The sequence below is a fragment of the Macrobrachium nipponense genome, chromosome 24 (assembly GCF_015104395.2).
Source record: "Macrobrachium nipponense isolate FS-2020 chromosome 24, ASM1510439v2, whole genome shotgun sequence".
NCBI classification, from domain to species: domain Eukaryota; kingdom Metazoa; phylum Arthropoda; class Malacostraca; order Decapoda; family Palaemonidae; genus Macrobrachium; species Macrobrachium nipponense.
In genome coordinates, this window is record NC_061091.1 from 2,663,507 (window position 1) to 2,683,037 (window position 19,531).

Genomic DNA, 19,531 nt, shown 5'->3' on the forward strand with positions numbered 1-19,531 from the left:
CAATTTATTTTATTTTTTTACATTTTAGTCTATTTCCCCTTTTTATTTTTTTTATTTTGTCCATTTCCCAAGCTTAAATTATTTTTTTTATTTTAGTCAAGTTCCCACTGTGTATAATATATATATATTTTATATATATATATATATATATATAATATATATTATATATAGTATATATATACTACTATATATATATATCTATATATATATGTATATTTACTCAGCAATTTACACAAAAAAAACATTCATTTTAGTTTTGTTCCCCCAATTTAGATTTTCTTTACGTTTTAGTCCAAATCCCCAATTTATTTTTTTTTCATTTTAGTCATATTCAATTTTAGTTCCCCCATTTTTTTTTTTTGTATTTTTTTTTTATTTTAGTCCATTTCTCAATTTAATTAGTTTCATTTCAGTCCTTTTACCCCAATTTAGAATCTATTTTTATTTTACTAGTTTTAGTTTAGGTCCTTTTTTTTTTTACATTTTAGTCGATTTCCCCCCCTTTTTTTATAGTCCATATCCCCAATTTACATTCTTGATTCTCCCTGTATGGTAACTGCATTTTCCTCTGCGTACCTCGTGTCTATATATTACCATTTTTAAACAGTACAGCATTTTTCTCCAGTGTGCTCCGTTGTTAAGCACCCTGCATTCCTACTTGTCATTCCCCCCCCCCCACCCCCCCCCACCCCCCCCCCCCCCCCGCCCCTCCCCTACCCCCCCCCACCCAAAACCTATTTTAGTACTCCCCTTCATCATTTCTCCCCAGATCGCTCTGCAATTCTGCATAGCCTGGGTCGCGTCCATTTTCTCCCTAGCGTCTGTGTCACTTCAATATAGGCTGTTTCTCTCCTCCCTAGAATTGCGTGTCAGTTCTCCCTAGATCTTGCAATATTGCTCCCCGCCCATACGCCAGGCCCGAAGTGCTCGTTCAACTTCCCAGTTGCCTTAACGTTTTTCCGTTTGGAAAGCGTTCGTTCAACTTCCCAGTTGCCCTAACGTATTTACGTTTTGGGAATGCACTTTCTCGCTGTGCCGACAGCGATTGTTTTCATTTTTTTTTTTTTTTCTCTCCATTAAAGCTGTTCCTATTGTAAAAGCGCTTGAGCTATTATTTTTGAACGAGCTTATTTAGTTCACGTAGCAATACGTAATGGCGTTTGCCTGATTGGTAGATTCTTCCTCTTCTTCTTCTTCTTCTTCTTCTTCTTCTTCTTCTTCTTCTTCTTCTTCTCTTCAGCTTTTCCCATTTCTAGTCAGCCTTCTCCATCTTCCTCTGTCCTGTACATCTTGTTCTCTTAGACCTGATTGCTAGATTGCATGCACGTATATTTATGTAAATACACATGTGTACATATATTAAAAGAATTATTTTAAGAACTGAGTCGTATTGTGGACATATTTACCATTTATATCATTTTTACTGCGTCACCAACAGAGACTTACTGCCACACTTACATATGTTTTTGCATATATACTCTTGTAAGACATCCTATGTCCATATTTTACCAGTGATCGGGAGCACAGAAGGAAGTACTCGAAATATTATGGTTGCAACGTTAAAATAGTGTTTTATGGGCCTTTTATCTTCATATTATACTGCTGTATTACAGTAAAAAAAAAAAATGGCATACTCGACTAAGCTCTGTTTTTAATATTATGCCTTTATCCAATATTACTCAGATCACTATATCAAAGTAAAATTCTCAATTTTGTTCTAGCATATTTTTAAAGGTTTTAAGGATATGCAGCCTGAAATTTCGGAATTTATATATATATGTGTGTGTGTGTGTGTGTGTGTGTGTGTATTTCATTTATAACGTACGAAATAGAACTTTAACTGACCAATATGCACAGAAAGCTAAAGCCTATTCTTTTATTCCATTATAACGAATAGGTAACATTTTAATAGAAAAGTATTCTAACACTGCCGTACACAGAAAATCATTCTTTTGTGTAAAAAAAACAAAAAACCAAAAAAAAAATGAATGATAGATTTTACAATTCTGGAACAATATAATGGCCGTGCTTATATGAAAGCATGCGGTGGATGTGAAAGGGAATAATGGGTGTGAAACTTATAAAAAAAATAATTGATTAATAGTCATAAACTTTATAATTAGAAACGTACAAATGTCAGAAGCGCTGTGTGTATGCATGAAAGATTTTAATTGTTGTACAGACTGAAAACTTATGGTGTAATATTGTTACCAGATTTATAAGTGGGTGAGAATTCATTGAATATCTAGTCGTCACATTTTTAAAATCATAGTTTTGGTCTGCCTACATTAGTTAGGTATTTTTATAGGAGTTTTTAAGAAGATAAAATGTCAATGTTTAACTTAACGTTTGTTGAAGAAACTTTTGTTTCAGCAGTTTTATGGTGAAGCAGTCATTTTTAAAACGACGAATTGTTTTTGCTTGTTTGTGACTTTGATCTCTGAACCCCGAAGATGTGTATATCATCCACGAAAGCGCTCGGTACAGTCTTGTATTTTGCAACTTTCTAATGGGTTTTGTTGCATAACTCGTAAATTTTTTTGATTATATATATATATATATATATATATATATATATATATATATATATATATATATATATATATATATATATATACATACATACATGCATACATACATAACATATATACATACCTGCAAATATGCATATGTATTAAATACATATATATTCTGTATATATATATATATATATATATATATATATATATGTATATGCAATATAAAAAATACCGTATCGTGCTTCTTGAAGTAACCAGTAGAAGGATCCACAGTAATATTCTTGTTTTTCAAGATGAAATATTTCTACAAATATATTTCGTCTTGAAAAACAAGAATATTACTGTGGATTCTTCTTCATATATATATATATTATATATATATATATATATATATATATATGTATATTAATATATGTGTGTGTGTGTGTGTATGGGTGATAATTTCTTAGCAGAAAAGATAACTGTGTACTAATGCCGTTTTCAGTAAAGATTTGTAAAATCTTTACTAGTTCAACCGCTCAGCGAATGCATCATTTCCCTCAAGCACTCTCTCTCTCTCTCTCTCTCTCTCTCTCTCTCTCTCTCTCTCTCTCTCTCTCTCTCTCTATTCCGCCTTTTTCAGACCTGAAAATGCCGGAATTCGACTGAAAATACCCCTGTGATTGGCCGGCGCGTTCTCTCTCTGTGATCATTCCTAATTAGATAAACGTTTCCTAAAAGTGGATGAACCCCCTGGCGTATGAAGGGTTATTGAACGGAGTGGCTTTTCCATTTTCGCCTATGACGTCATTCATTAGCCTCTCCGCGCACGCGCACGTCAAGGTGGAGGAAGGTGTGTTCGTTCATCTGGTAGACGGACGAGGCATGACTGAAATCAGTTTTTTTCACTACACTGTTCGTCATTCAACCTCTTAGGAAAGAAAACAGTGATATATGTCATGTCTGCTCTTTTAGTTTCCTGTAAAAGATAACTATTGAGATGGCTGTTTGTTCGTCCGCTCTCAGATCTTGAAAACTACTAAGGTTAGAGGTCTGCAAATTTGTATGTTGATCATTCAGCCTCCAGTAGAGAGTAGAGTAGAGAGTAGGGAGAGTAGAGGTGGTGTTAGGGAAGAGAGAGAGAAGAGATAAAGAGAGTTTATCAGTTGCCATTCAGAGTTTTCCCAGGCAGTGCCGGGTTGGTCTGCTAGTACTGTATATATATGATATATATATATATATATATATATATATTATATATATATATCTATATATGATATAAGTTTTGTAACGAAGTAGACAACTGACACCAGTATTCAACTGACACCAGCGATTACCGTATGCTTACTTGAACAAAGAAAGCCTGGATGAAACGAAGACTAAGAAACACTATCAACCTTCGAACGAAGTGCAAAGCCAGTCCTAAGCAACTAACCACGGTCAGACAAACAAGGAGGAGGTTGCGTCGTCCAAACCTGAAAAAAAAGAAATAATAATAATAATAACAATAATAATAATAATAATAATAATATAATTTGTTATTCAAAAGGAGTAGACTCTTACGTGAGTCAGTGATAAAACCAAGGATATAGAAAACGACGTTGATCTGTCCTCTTTCGAAATAAAGTAAGAATTTGTTGATTTCGAAATATAAATGACATCGAGATACAAAGGAAGAGTGATGAATCTATAGGTCCTTCCTTTTAAGACCGAGGATATAGAGAATAATGTTGATCTGTCTTAATTCAAAATAAAGCAAGAATTTGAGGCTTTCTAGATATAATTGCCATCGAGATGCAAAGGAAGACTCTGGTGAATCTAGGTCCTTTATGAAAGAAACGAAAATGCAGAGATTCAAGAAGTGTTGGATTTAAAAATCTCTAGAAAGATTTGAATGAATCTCCTAAATGATTGTCGATGTATAAAGGCATATTATGTAATTGATATAGAATGACAATGTCTAAATTAATTTATTTATACATGTAAAAAGGAGATGGTAATAATGAACGCGGTGTGTATTCGTATATTTCTTTCTTTATTTAATTATATCCTGTTGGTCACAAACTCAACTAACAAAAGGACGGTACGTTTTGCCCCGAAGGTCAAACCGTATGGGGTTAGTTCCGTCAGTACTTTAGGCATTGCTCAAGGATGTTTACATCGTAAGAGGGCTCCTAGCTGCAACCCCTTTTGTTCCTTTTACTGTACCTCCTTTCATATTCTATGTCTTCCATCTTACTTTCCACCCTCTCCTAGCAATTGTTTGATAGTGGAGCTGCTTTGAGGTTTGCCTCCCGTTACACCTTTCAAACCTTGAATGTCGGTATCCGTTCCAGCGTCGAATGACCTCAGTGGTTCCAGCGCATGGCCTTTGGCGTAAATATATATTATACTATACCCACGGTCCAGCAAGACAGCGTCCCAATTTTAAGCCTCTTCTGCGAACTTACGTCATCTGAGGGAGCGCAGTGGTGAGAACCATTGAGAACGTAGGTCTAACACACCGCCAAGAATCTTTTTAGAAGAGAATGTTTTTGATAATGTGATCTTTCAAGTGTCAAAAGAATTTAGATAAAACAAAATTTGCATTTTGAAAATATTTTATTAAAGTTACAACTTTTATCTTTTTTCTTAGTGCCACCCTGCATGGTTGCCTTTTGACGTTTCCTATACTTTATCAAATTATTAAGATATCTCACTCGAAAATATACGGATAGCTTTACATAAAAAGCTATAACTTCGTCAGGAACTTCAATATTAGACTGTTTCAATTCAAGTGAAGCTTTTTAAAACAATGTTTGCCCTCTATGAGTGCTTTCCCGTGTACGGCATTAAAGATCTCCCGCACTATTACTAACTGTGAAAAAAATAATTATTTGAAGGTACATGCAACTCCCCCCTACTTACACAGTCTGACAATATATCCCCCAATGTGTTTAAGAGCCTCCTCCTCAATTACTCCCTCGATATCGTTTGTTTTTTTTATTTCTGCTTGCTCTCAAAAGGTTTTCTTCCTCATCAAAAACATCTTTTCTTAAATCAAAATCTAAATTTCTAAACATCTGTGTTGTTAGACATATTTCTAATGCTAACTCCCTTTCTTTTGTTACATACTCACCTTCATTGGGAGATTCAAGGGATTTTTCAACTGAGGTGATATTAACATTTTTCACTTATTACCTTCATTTCCTTCCCTAACAACAATTTTTTTATGCCTGAATTTAAACTTCACTGCATTTGCATGATCACGGTGACCATCCATGGCCTTATACACCCAAAGAAATGTTCAAGGCAATATTGATTTAATCTTTGTGTCAGCAGGTGGCCAATATTATGAAAGGCTTTTAACATTAAATAAAGTCATGGTGGATTTACATAAAAAAAATTATTCCTTTCTCCAAAAGGAATTTTTTTTTTTTTTTTTTTTGCATTAGGACTTTTAACTCATAATACTCATTAACTCGATGACCTTGAGCAATTTAATTTACCTGTTTGTTTTTCTACCTCAATACCAAAAGCAGTGCTTTTACCACTCTCCATACATGCTTGGAGAATTCATGGTGTCGAGCCGATCATTCGTTATTGAAAGAATAAAATCGGACGTTTCACTCCAGTTTTGACACTTCAGCAGTCTCCTTTCGCCTAAATATTTTTCTGAATTGGCACACGATGTAGACACCAGTTGCACTGCTAATTTAACGCGCTGTCCTTGTTGACCCGTTACATTTAAATGCATTTCATTGATCTTATATACAAGCCCATCGTCTGTTTTGGTTTTACTAAGTATTTGCCGTATGTTAGGAGCTGGAATACACTCTTCATTATTAAGGAAAAAAGTTAATAAACTATTTCTTACTAATTTGATTATATGGGAACATCAAAGAACACGACGTTAATTCTGTCAGCACGACAACAGGCATGTACCCACTGGTCTTTGTATGGCTTTTCTTTTGGAAAACGATGGTATTTTATATTGGAGTTTTTCGTTTTTTCACGTGTATTAGAACAGCCAAATACTGCGCAGTTACTTGGCATTATTAAATGGTAGAATGAATGAATGAATAAAAAGATACATGGGCACACAGCAAGTCCTGTAGTCTACCTTACGACTATGGGTAGCATATTGTTTTGGTTCACCGCGTGAGAGACCAGGGCGCGTGACGTCACAGTATTGGGGATTCATACCCAAAGCTGCGCGCTGGCTGACCTGTTGTATCTAGACCGTGACTATACCATTCAATTCTGTCCCTTCATTTTGGACAGTAAGTGTACACGAATCATGACGAAGATGGCCACGATTCTGACTTGGAGAGTCTTCCTCTCACGAATCGCCACTTGGACACGGGTACATTTTTTTTTTAAATAACTGCACATTCATAACTCTGCCCGGAAATGGAAATGAATATACCCGGAAATGTAAATTTGTGGTTTAATGAATGCGCCCGGTTCTATTATCAAGTTATGTGTAGATGAGCACGTGTTTGCTAATGATGTGAGAATATGTCGCCAAAGCGTGTGTTAATTCGATGTTTTTTGCTGGCTTGTCGTAATTAATTTTTGTGTGAGTGTGCGTGTATATGTGTATGTGTGTTTGTGTGTATTCTTGAATTCAGAGATGTGTCTCTGTATTCCTCATTAAAGATCATATTCGTATTTCAGATCGTGTGCATTTCGTTAATTCGCGTGTTTATAAATAGCCAATGTGTAATGATGTTTATAAAGGCTGAAGCTACTTTCTCAATATTCGATAACAATCAACAGGACATCGTGAAGACAGGAAATCATTTCTTCTTTTCGTTTACACTAACGTTTCGGTCATCCTTTTTATCCCATTTTCAGGGCCGTAAATAGAATTCATTTTACACGTTTATTATCAAACTTAGCCGACCAGGAGCGAAAATCTTACAACTTCGATATATGTGTCTTTAGAGCGCATTCCTTTGTGTGTGTGTGTTGTGCGTGTGTGTGTGTGTTTGACAAGTTTTTGTTTTTTTACCGAACGGTGACTTACCTGTCTGAGAGAAATCCCAGGAAGAGTCCGCCAATGACGAGCCCGATCTGGTATGACGTCATCACCCATGGCTTGATCCATATTCTGTCGCAAACAAGACCCCACTGAAAGGAGGGAAAAGAATACGACACTTGCAGTTGGATTTTGTCTCCCCCCCCCCCCCCCCCCTCTCTCTCTCTCTCTCTCTCTCTCTCTCTCTCTTATATTTGTTTTCATATATTTATCTATTTGTTACTCTTCGTCTATTTTATTTATCTGTTTATATAAGTATATCCTGTTACGGATTATCTGCTTTCAAGTCTTTGCGATTTCAAGAGACATAAAAAATATGTTAGCATTACTTATCATACACACACACACACACACACACATATAAATATTCTATATAATTATAATAATAATGTATATATAATGTATAACTGAATCACGAAAGTTAGGAACGTGATAAATCCATAAATAAAGATATATGCCACGAAGGAAAATTAAACGAAGGAGTAACCGCGAGACCTTTCAACGTTTCCACGTCCTTTACTAAGCAGAACTCAGTAAAGGAAGTGGAAACCTCGAAGGTCTCGCAGTTACTCCTTCGTTTATTTTTCCTTCGTGGCATATATCTTCATATATATATATATATATATATATATATATATATATATAAAACAAAAGGAGCCCATAAAAACGCCAAAATATAGAGAAGTAAGTACTAAGTACTATATTTCAGAGACTGCTGCTGTCTCTCTCTCTGAAAAACAGTACTTACTTTCTATATTTTGGCCTTTTTTATGGGTTCCTTTTATTAGATGGAATTCTGTTGTAACAGAACATTTTTGCCAGTCATATATATATATATATATATATATATATATATATATATATATATATATATATATATATACATACATACACATATATATAATGTGTATTTGTGGTGTGTACATAAATATATAAATGTTTATGAATGTAAGTATGTATGTATATAAACTATATTTAATGTACGTGTGTGTCCACGAGAGAGAGAGAGAGAGAGAGAGAGAGAGAGAGGGAAAAAATTAAAACTATTCAAAGCATTTCCAGATGATGACTCTCATTATATACTTCGCTGGAACCGTCTCGTATTATGGTAAGATGCAGACAATGAATTCATAATAAGTCTCGTCCTTTGATGACACTGAAGACTTGGGTTCGTCAAAACAAAACTGTGCTTTATGTGTTAATGTGTGATAACACGTGTGTGTGTGTGTGTGTGTCGTTGTATGAGCTTGGCATCAATATTAATTGTGTCTTTGTAGTTGTATAAACATCTGTATGACAAGATGAAATGACTAGCTCGTTTAACTTCTGTTTGTCTTAGTTGTGTAAACTTGTTGTGTGTTGAAACGGAAAAATTATTCGACAATCTTGTTATTTGTTGTATATTTATTTTATTCATTTTACGTGATTTATTTCAAAAATTATTATTTTTCTACTTATTTTGTGTTGAGACGGAAAAATTATTCGACGAAGCCCTGTTAATTGTTATATATTTGTTTTATTTATTTTACGTAATTTATTTCAAAATTTATTATTTTTCATTCAAACTGGCTTTTCATCCTGGGATAAAGCAATCACTTTCGGGTGACAGGAGGAGTCGTTTATCATATTTGGATTTTTCATTGTGTTTTAACCCGCATAAACTTACACTGTATTTTGTAACTGTACCTCCTTTCATATTCCTCTTCTTCCATCTTACTCTCCACCCTGAGGTTATCCTCCCGTTACACCTTTCAAATAGTTCCACGTTGGACGAGTTGCTTACGTGCTCGACTACCGATCGCAGGGTCCGAGTCAGAATTCATTTAATTTCTGCTCACTCGACGCGCCACGATTATCTGTTTACCTCGATGATTAGATGAATTACTGCAGGTAGAGTCCTTTGAAGTGATAAGTAAAAAAGCATCATAAAGGGATTTAACGTCGCTCATTGGCAGGTAAATTTTTTTGTATCATATAAAGGCGTACGAAGAGCAACTTAGTAAACAAGTACCTTGGAATTCGGCCCGTCGTTTTCGTCATTAGAACACGAATACCGAAACATTGAATCCTCGGTGGCCACGCGTTCGATTCTCGGGCATTCCATTGAAGGGTCAGAGATGTGTATTTCTGGTGATAGAAGTTCACGAATCTCGACGTAGTTCGGAAGTCACGTAAAAAGCCGTTGGTCCCGTTGCTGAATAACTATCCTGGTTCCATGCAACGTAAAAACACCATACATACAAACAATTTTAATCCTGTGAGTCATGATACTTTGAAAGACGGCCAGACAGACAGACGAGTAGAGGACCTAACAAGACAGACAGACAGACAGTTCCTTACTAGACGAGTCGGTTGCATACTCGCCTACCATTCTGGTAGCCCAAGTTCGCTCCCAGCTGCAGCCGGCGTGGAATCGGAGGAATGTATTTTTGGCGATTAGAAATTCGTTTCTCGATATGATGTGGTTTGGATCCCACAATAATCTTGGAAACCAATTGGTTTTCTAGCAACGTGAATAAAGATATAATCCTTCGTGCTCGGCAGCCCTAGGAGAGCTGTTAAACAGCTCAGTGGTCTGGTTATAAAACTGAGATATACTCATGACAGACAGACGGATAGACAGACAGACTATGAACCTAGAATGACTCCCAGGAACAAGCGACGCGAATTCAATCAAGCAGCCTTTCGCAGATTACCTCCTTGTTTTCATTTCCTTCATTTTTTACTGGGACTCAGATTATCTGCGAAGACTTCCTATGCAAGTCCATGGCAAATATAATCAGGAATACTTAATGATACCTTCCGTCCTCTGGAACTAAGTTACAGCTCCAACGTCGCCTTTGGATTGACAACCCTTGGATGCAAAGTCAACGGGACATCGCATCTCCTTCATGACCTAGTTAGACGTGACATGTCATTAATGTCGTTATGCGAGATGGGTCTTTTCATGTCGTCCGAATGATTCATGAGGAGGAGTGAGTAGACGCTCTTATATCTCCATTAGCACTAGGAGTTAATCTGTGTATAATGTCTCACAGGAGTGAGTAGAAGTTCTTACATATCCATTAGCAGTAGAAGGATTTTTTTAATCTGTATATACTTTGTCATAATCTTAAACTTGTGCCCACTTTTATAGAAGACGGGGAAACGAAAGATCTTTACGGATATTAGATTTCGTATGATTATATTCTGCTTAGCATCGCTTGATAATTAAGAAGAATCAGACGAGTCTTCGTTTTGATAAAGTGAGCGAAAAAATATTGCAAGGATCCGTTCATCTGATTTTAAGTGATCATGCAAATATGCAGATAAGACTATCAGACCGAAGCACATAATTGGAAGGTTCCCTAACTCCGAAACGTTTTGCAGTCGAGCAGAGAGAGAGAGAGAGAGAGAGAGAGAGAGAGAGAGAGAGAGAGAGAGAGAGAGTTATTAAAGTAACTGGAAGTCTCTGAAGAGGAGAAAGGAAGAGGAAAAGAAACGTAAAGTGAGATTTGATTAAGAAAATGTAATTAAAGGTCTCTTAGGAGAGAGAGAGAGAGAGAGAGAGAGAGGCGGCTAACTGTGAAATATGCGTAATTCGAAGTCTCTTTAAGCAACAGTGTTACAGTGGCAAGCGCGCCCGCGCACACAAACACACACACACACAAACACAAAAGCCCTATTCAGGTTAATTAACCTCCCTGCAATAACATCAAGTCTAATGCAACACGCTTCTCCTTTGTGTATGCTCGGGTTTTTTTTTTTTTTGCCTGATCAAGTTTCGGCTGCCAGAGACCATTCTAATCCCCCTCCAAAGACCTCTTGCTCCTGATCGAGAAAGGAAGAGAAGTTAGTCTTTACAAACCTCTTCTTCTTCCGTAACAATAGCGCTTGTGACCCCATGTATATATATCACTCCTAAGCAGTTAGTTAGTTAACCTTGGCGCACCTTTCTTGTCTGTAGTGGACGTTTCATATTACCATTTTTGGTTGCATAGCTGTAGAGTGTACGTTTTATATTACCACTTTTGGTTGCATAGCTGTAGAATGTACGTTTTATATTACCATTTTTGGTTGCATAGCTATAGAATGTACGTTTTATATTACCAATTTTGGTTGCTTTTGTGTCCAGTGTACATTTTTTATTACCTATTTGGTTGCTTATACGTTTTATGTTACCATTTTAGGTTGGATACCATTTTTGGTTGGATGAGTACCAAGCATTTCAGAGTAGTCAAGAGTACAGACGAGAGAGAGAGAGAGAGAGAGAGAGAGAGAGAGAGAGAGAGAGAGAGAGGTTACTCTCCTGTCTTAGAAATATCCAGTTATCTAGCACAGTCGAACCCGTGAGATAATATGCGATCTAACCTTAATTAACAAAACCCCGATGAGCCACTGATTGGGTACTACTAAGCAATCAGTCTTACGAGATGGGACACTTCAAGTTTTACCAATTATCTGGGTGGGGAGGGGGAAGAAGGGGGGGGGGTGGGGGGGGGGGTTGGGGGGGGGGGGAGCTGAAAACTAAAAGCAGTAGCTGTCTTGCCAAATGTCACTGGTTCGTCTGCGATGAATATAATGACGATACATTCACCCGAGCTCGTCCTTCTATGTGCTGTCAACAGGTAGAATCAAACTGCAGTGTTTAGATTGTCTAACAACGAGTGATACACGCTCTGTCTCTCTCTCGCTGTCACACATCATAGATAGTACATATATATATATATATATATATATATATTATATATATATATTATATATATATATAAAGGTTTTTGCCACGAAGGAAAAATGAAAATCGAGATAGCCAAGCACTCTCGGTCTAGTGCGACCCTTTACTCAGGCACAACTGATGGTACAGAGGAAAAGCATAGTCAAAGTAGGCTTAATATCCAAACTGACATTACAAGATTAGCAATAAGGTCGATTTCACTCTACATAAACGAGGAAACACCTGAGGGCAGGATACGCGAATTTTTAGGCAGCCACACCTTGGAGGATCACACACGCATTCAACAGATGATTAATCCAGAAAACAATACATTTTGAAAAACCAAGGAGTTATATACAACTTATTACCATGAAATTTACAAAAATGTTCCCCCAAAAAAATTATTAATGAAAAGACGAAAAAAAGGATATAAATATATCGACCAAGAGAGAGAGAGAGAGAGAGAAATAATAACTATATACATGTGGGACTAATTAATTAGTAGTTCATTTATTTTAAGGTCTTCATAAACATTTTACAAATATACGGTCCAAATGGTATAATCCCAGACTAAGATTTAGGTTGTTTTTATTAGTGATTTGTATAATTGCTGATTCCAGTAAATTTCTTGAAAAATAATCATTAGATCTAGCAATTACAGAGGTATCACCCCAATTAATACAATGAGATTTTTCATTCAGATGGATAAACAGTGCATTTGAAGTCTGGGTTGTTCTAACTGAATACATATGCTGCGTAATATGTACACATAAATTTTTACTTGACTGTCCAACGTAAAAAGATGGGCAATCCTTACAAGGAATTGTGTAAATGGTGTTTTTATTTGTTACGAGACTATTCTTAATTAGCATATCTTTAATGGTATTGTTATAAGAGAACACTACATTAACATTAAACTATTTAAATATTGATTTTATGGTTTCAAATCCACGAAAGTAAGGTAAGCTAAGTACATTTTTAGGCATTTCTTTTTCATTACTAGCAACACTATAAAATTTTTTGTGAGCTTTTTGATAACATAAATCAATTATATGAGGTGGGTAGCAGAGATCGTTTCCTATTTTTTTTATTTATTCTATTTCTTGGTCAGGATATTGTGGACTCATGATACGCAAAGCACGTAGGAACATAGAAGAAAAAATTTAAATTTTGATATTAAGATGGTGGCCAGAATAAAAATATGCATATGTTAAATTATTTGTGGGTTTTCTATAAATACTGAAATTATATTGGAAAGATTCTCTATGTATTAATACATCTAGGAAAGGGATGACGTTGTTATTTTCAATTTCAACAGTGAATTTTATGGATGGCACTAAATTATTCAATTTAGACAATAAATCATTTACATCGATATCAACAGGTAAGACTACTAAGATGTCATCTACATATCTGTACCACTTTAAGGGGACAAGTGTGATATTCGGGAGGTGTTGTCTTTCAAAAAATTCCATATATAAGTTTGAAAGGAGAGGTGATAAAGGGTTACCCATGGCCATACCAAATATTTGTTGGTAATATTCTCCATTAAAAATAAATCTGCAATCACAAATACATAACTTAATCAATGAAATTATGTGACTAACGGACATAGGCAATTCATGCAATACAAGTTCATTACTTGAATATTCTAGCACAGAGTCAATAGGGACTTTTGTAAACAAGGAACATACATCACAACTGACAATTGCTAGATCTAATGATTATGTTTCAAGAAATTTACTGGAATCAGCAATTATACAAATCACTAATAAAAACAAATTAAAACTTAGTCTAGGTTTGTACCATTTGGACCCATATATTTGTAAAATGTTTATGAAGGACCTTAAAATAAATGAACTACTAATTAATTAGTCTCACATGTATATACGTATTATTTCTCTCTCCTCCTTCCTCCCTCCTACTCGCTCTCTCTCTCTCTCTCTCTCTCTCTCTCTCTCTCTCTCTCTCTCTCTCTCTCTCTCTTGCTCGATATATTTATATCCTTTTTTTTTCGTCTTTTCATTAATAATTTTTGGGGGGGCGGGGGGAACATTTTGTAAATTTCATGTTAATAAGTTGTATATGCCTCCTTGTTTTTTCAAAATGTATTGTTTTCTGGATGAATCATCAGTTGAACACGTGTGAGATCCTCCAAGGTGTGGCTGCCATAAAATTCGCTTATCCTGCCCTCAGGCGTTTTCCTCGTTTCTGTAGAGTGAAATCGACCTTATTGCTAATCTTGTAAATGTCAGTTTGGATATTAAGCCTACTTTGACTATGTTTTTCCCTCTGTACGATCAGTTGTGCCTGAGTAAAGGGTCGCACTAGACCGAAAGTGCTTGCTACTACTCGCTTTTCATTTTTCCTTCGTGGCAAAAACCTTTATTTATACATAGCATCACGTTTTACATACTTCGTGATCAAGTTATTCATATATATATATATATATATATATATATATATATATATATATATATATATATATATATATATATATATAGTATAGTATATATGTATATGTAGGTATGTATAAATAATATATATATAATTGCATCACAATCATTCTACTGTAAATTTTCTGTCTAATAAGTCATTTATTCATTTTCCCCAGGAACCAGAAATTTCAAGATTAATATACAAATAAAAATTTTCAAATCCGTGATTAAATATTTCAAGTCACTTTAATGAAAGCTACTGATGACCTACCATTGTTTACCTTGGTCCCCATTTTGACAACCCATGCAAATCTAACCATGAACAGAGCAAGCAATTAAATATAGATCGTTTCAATAGTGCATCACTATACCGTGACCGAAAATAATGAGTTTTTAAAAAGCCACAGTAATGTGTATGAGACTATTTTTCAAAATACGAAAAAAGGTTAAAAAAATGAGGACCTGTTTGTCAACCTTTTTTCGCATTTTGAAAAATACAGTCTCATATACATTACTGTGGCTTGCAACTCACTAGCTCGGTTATCTGTACAGGTCACTGATTGCTGTGGGCTGAAGCGAAACGCATTTGTCGAGGAGGACGCTACATAACCCAAAATAATGCTTCGAGTTGCCATTATACAATAGGTCAGTTGCTATTATGTGGCCAACAAGGCTAGAGCTCTTTCGATGGCTTTCGTCCATCCTGTAAGACCTTGCGTCAGCGTACTCTGGAACACGAACTGCAGACGCCCTGGGCACGCTCGCTTACGCACGAACGCACGTACACACATATGTTTATATACGTATAATGTGTGTATATATGTCTGTGTGTAGCTACACATCCAAAAGAAGAGAAGGATGCATATGAAGCGGTTCGTGTAACGCAATAACCAAAGTGGTCTATGAATGTACTGATTTTATGAGAATATTATTATTGTTATATATAATCAGTCGTTATCTCAAGAACGACTAATATGTATCGAGATGAATATTCTGCAATACATTCACTAGGTTGCCAACCCCCACCCCACCCCCAGGGCTCCTCCTATCCTCCTCCTACACCCCCACCTTATTCATGAAACGACCTGATGGTGGTTGCTGATGATATGTATACCTTACCTCATTCGTTATTCTCTCTCTCTCTCTCTCTCTCTCTCTCTCTCTCTCTTAATGGACTTCCAGTCTTGGGCCTCACCTATGCCTGGAAGACAAGTTCCGTTCCTCTAACTTTTGGAGAAAAAAAAAATGAGCACCTCTTTCAAACTTTTTAAGTTTCCCTGATCCAAGTCTTCGTAAGATTCAAGCTCTCAAAGAAGTTCCTTGAGGGATGTGTTTGGCTTGACAGGGGTTATGAAGACTTCCCAACCAACAGTTTGCCTGTTTCTGTATTTAGCCATTCATATCATCGCCTATATACATATATATACATACCATAGCCCCAGAAAATTCTTTGTTCTTTGTAGGTCAGTTTCCCAAACAAGACAGATTAGGAAACAGACATCGACGGAAAATAAAACGTTTAATAGATAAACAAACGAAGATCGTTAAACGCGCCCTTCTTCATATCACATCGATTTCTCCTTACGTTCTTCCTCTCTCTCTCCTCTCTCTCTCTCTCTCTTCTCCACTCCTTCTCTCTTCTCTTCTCTCTCTCTCTCTTTCAACGTTTCACAACACCACCACCCCCCTACGCCCCCACCCCCCACCCCCCGCAACGCTCGGTTCCTCTAACACCTTCTCCGGAAGGCAGCTAATGACTTCAGGACTGGACCCTGAGCTGAAATAAAAAGGTTCTTCTGCATCGGGAGGAGGAGGAGGAGGGAGTAGGAGGGGGGGAGGGGTTAGGATTGGGAGAAGGGGGGGGTGAGGGAAGAGGTTTTGCAAATAAGAGGAAATGGGACACTGAATAGGCGGAGAAGACGAAGAAGAAGAAGAGGAGGAATTTCAGAAGAAAGGGTGAGAAGGGGGAAGAGAATAGGAGCTGGAGAAACTGAGAAGAGTTAGAGAGTATGAAGAGGATTAAGGAATTAGAATATAAAGCGAAAATGGAAATATAAATGGTTGAAGGGGGAGAAAGAGGAAGAAGAAAAAGAAAGGTAGATGTTTACAAGAGGAAGGGAGAAAAGGGGAGAGAATGAGGTGGAGAGGTTTGTAAAGATGCGACTCGCCTTTTTTCACTCAAATTGCTTTTCGTCTGATCTGTACTACTACTATAGCCATGGACAACGAGCCTGGTTTCAATATTGTGGCTTGGCAACCTACCGTCATGAAATCGGACGCACTTTTAACCCACAGGTTGCCAGGACACGATAGCGAAACATTCTGTAACACATCACCAGAACAAGTTTATTCCAGATAATTTTCCACTTTTCACTTGTACTTATTTTCGTAACAATTAAGCCAATATGAAAATAGTTATCTCCAATCTTATTCTTTCTATTGATTTGTCTTTTCGTTCCGCTTACTCGGGGAGTAAGCCTACAAACTACTTCGTTGTTGCTGTTGTAGTTGTTGTTGTTGTTGTTGGAGTGGTAGGAAAGGTCTATGTAAAAACCTAAAAAGGTCTAAGAAAGGTGTATCGCATTTATTTAAAAATACAAGAATTTCAGGATGGGATATTTATAATTTATTTATTAGAATGAAAATGTAAAAAATAAATACTATCCATGTTAAACAGTATAGAAAAGTTTCTGATAAAATATAACGTATTTCTTTTAATTTTCGTTGGTGAAACAACGCTCTTTTTTGGCCGTAGATTTTAGCACGTTTCAATTAACGTCAAGTTAGGTATATAATGCTTATAACCTATGCATGAGAGGAAAACTTTGCAGGCTGTCCGAGTAAGCTGGAAGTCTGATCAAGCCTTGTTATTTTTCTCCAGACAATATCACAACGCATGAAACCTCTCCAAAGATACTCGAATTTTACAATCTTCCTCTCTTCCATCCCCAGGAATTTTCATCTTGCATCTCACAAAGTCAGTCCTTGAACTCATACAACTGCTCTTTTGTACCCTTCTACCATAATCTTCATAACAAATGTATAGGTGACTGTTTCATTGACCTACATCTCTCTGTCACACCACGCACGATCACTCCTCTTCATTTCTGTACCCTTGAGCAGTCAGTCTGTCTGGAGGTCTCTTGGTTCTAGAATACCAGGGGTTAATCCCTCGTTATTTTTTATCTCCCCTTCGACGTTTGGTAAAATGATATTGTACTTACATATTATATATGTGTATGTGTGTGTGTGTGTGTTTGTACAGATAAATATATAGACAGATAGGTATAAAGTTTGCTGTTTTTAAAGTTACATCTGTAGAGATGGTAGGAGTTTGAGAACATTTTTTCGTATATTCATTGCTAATATATAAATGCATATATTGTGTATATATATATATATATATATATAATATATTAATATTATATATATATAGATATATTATATATATATATGATATATAATAGATATGGATATAGATATATATATATATATATATATATTTATCATATATATATATATAATATATAGAGAGAGAGAGAGAGAGAGAGAGAGAGAGAGAGAGAGAGAGGTACTTGCTTGAGTATTTTTCCTTTACTCAATGCCAGTTGAGTTATTACCCATCTTTCGAGTACGTGAATCACAATGATCTGATCCGCAAAATCAAAGCTGTCAGGAAGAAGAAGAAGAAGAAGAAGAAGAAGAGGATGTGGCCGACCCAGAGATGGTCAGGGCGCATGCCCAGATCACGAAGTCGCCTCGGATTCATAGCTTTGAAAGCCTTCGGAGACACGAAAGCACAGTTAAATAGGTTGGTTTCGGGAACACCTCCGAACACTCCCCCCTGAAACCAAAAGCGAATCCAATGAGACCTTTCGCTTATCGCCCCATAAAAACCGGTTAAAAGGGTTAAATATTAATTCCCCCCAATTCCCCCCCCCCCCTTCCCCCCTCCACCCCCCCCCCCCCCCCCACCCGATCCAGCATCCCTGAACTCATCCCCACCCTCATGCTTTTATAGTTCCCAAACCCATTCACCCTCACCCACCCACCCAGCCCCAGAAAGCCCCGACCATCACAAATGCTCCACCCACCCACCAGAGCAAGTCCTTTCATTCACCCGCTCAGGATGCGTATATGAAGGCATTCTTGCAGAGAGTGTGACCTTTACGAGCTAGGTCGGAAGCCTTCGGACCGGAGACGACGATTAAGGGAAGGGTGGTGGTGGTGTTGGTCAAGATGGAAACTGGGGCCGTGTTCGAAAGTAATGGTTTGGTATTTAAAAAAAAAAGGAGGCTATCGTTTTGTATTTGGTTACGTCGGATTTTCTGAGTAGAGTCGCATCTGTCTGGCTGAAAGAAGAAATGGCGTTCAGCTGGGCGTGTAAATAAAATATCACTGGTACACCCCCGGCTTTAATCACTTGATATTTATGTAACAGTATTTTTTTTCCTCCCCCCCCCCCCCCGTTTCTATTTCTTCTTCGGGTCGGGCCAATTGGCAACGTGCCTTTTGGCAATTTCTGTAAGAGTTCATATAGTATCACCACTTGGACTTGCATCATGGTTAGATTGGGTTTGGGGAGAACTTGGTGCAATTTATTTATGAGTTTACGTGACAAAATGTATTTTCGCTTACTCGTGGAGTAAGCCCACAAACTACAATGTTGTTGTTCTTGGTTTTGGGGGTGGGCTAGGAAAGGTCTACGGAAGAGCCTAAAAATTTCTGAAAAAGGTGTTTCTCGTTGAAGTTAAAGATAGAGGAGTTTCAGGATAGGATATATTGATTTTTTTATTAGAATGAAAATTTAAAAAGTAAATAATGTGCATGGTGAACAGTACAGAATTATTTCTAATATAAAATATAGCGTATTTATTTT

At 36.6% G+C, this 19,531-nt stretch overlaps 1 protein-coding gene across 1 annotated transcript in view; it reads right to left on the bottom strand.

Moving 5' to 3' along the window:
- Positions 1-19,531, bottom strand: part of LOC135205685 (uncharacterized) — a 96,065-nt gene that overhangs the window by 34,141 nt on the left and 42,393 nt on the right. The window contains exons 5-6 of the mRNA XM_064236601.1: positions 7,510-7,613; positions 3,847-3,973 (exon numbers count right to left, since the gene is read on the bottom strand). Coding sequence (XP_064092671.1) covers positions 3,847-3,973; positions 7,510-7,613 — 231 coding nt within the window. The remainder of the gene's footprint in view (positions 1-3,846; positions 3,974-7,509; positions 7,614-19,531) is intronic.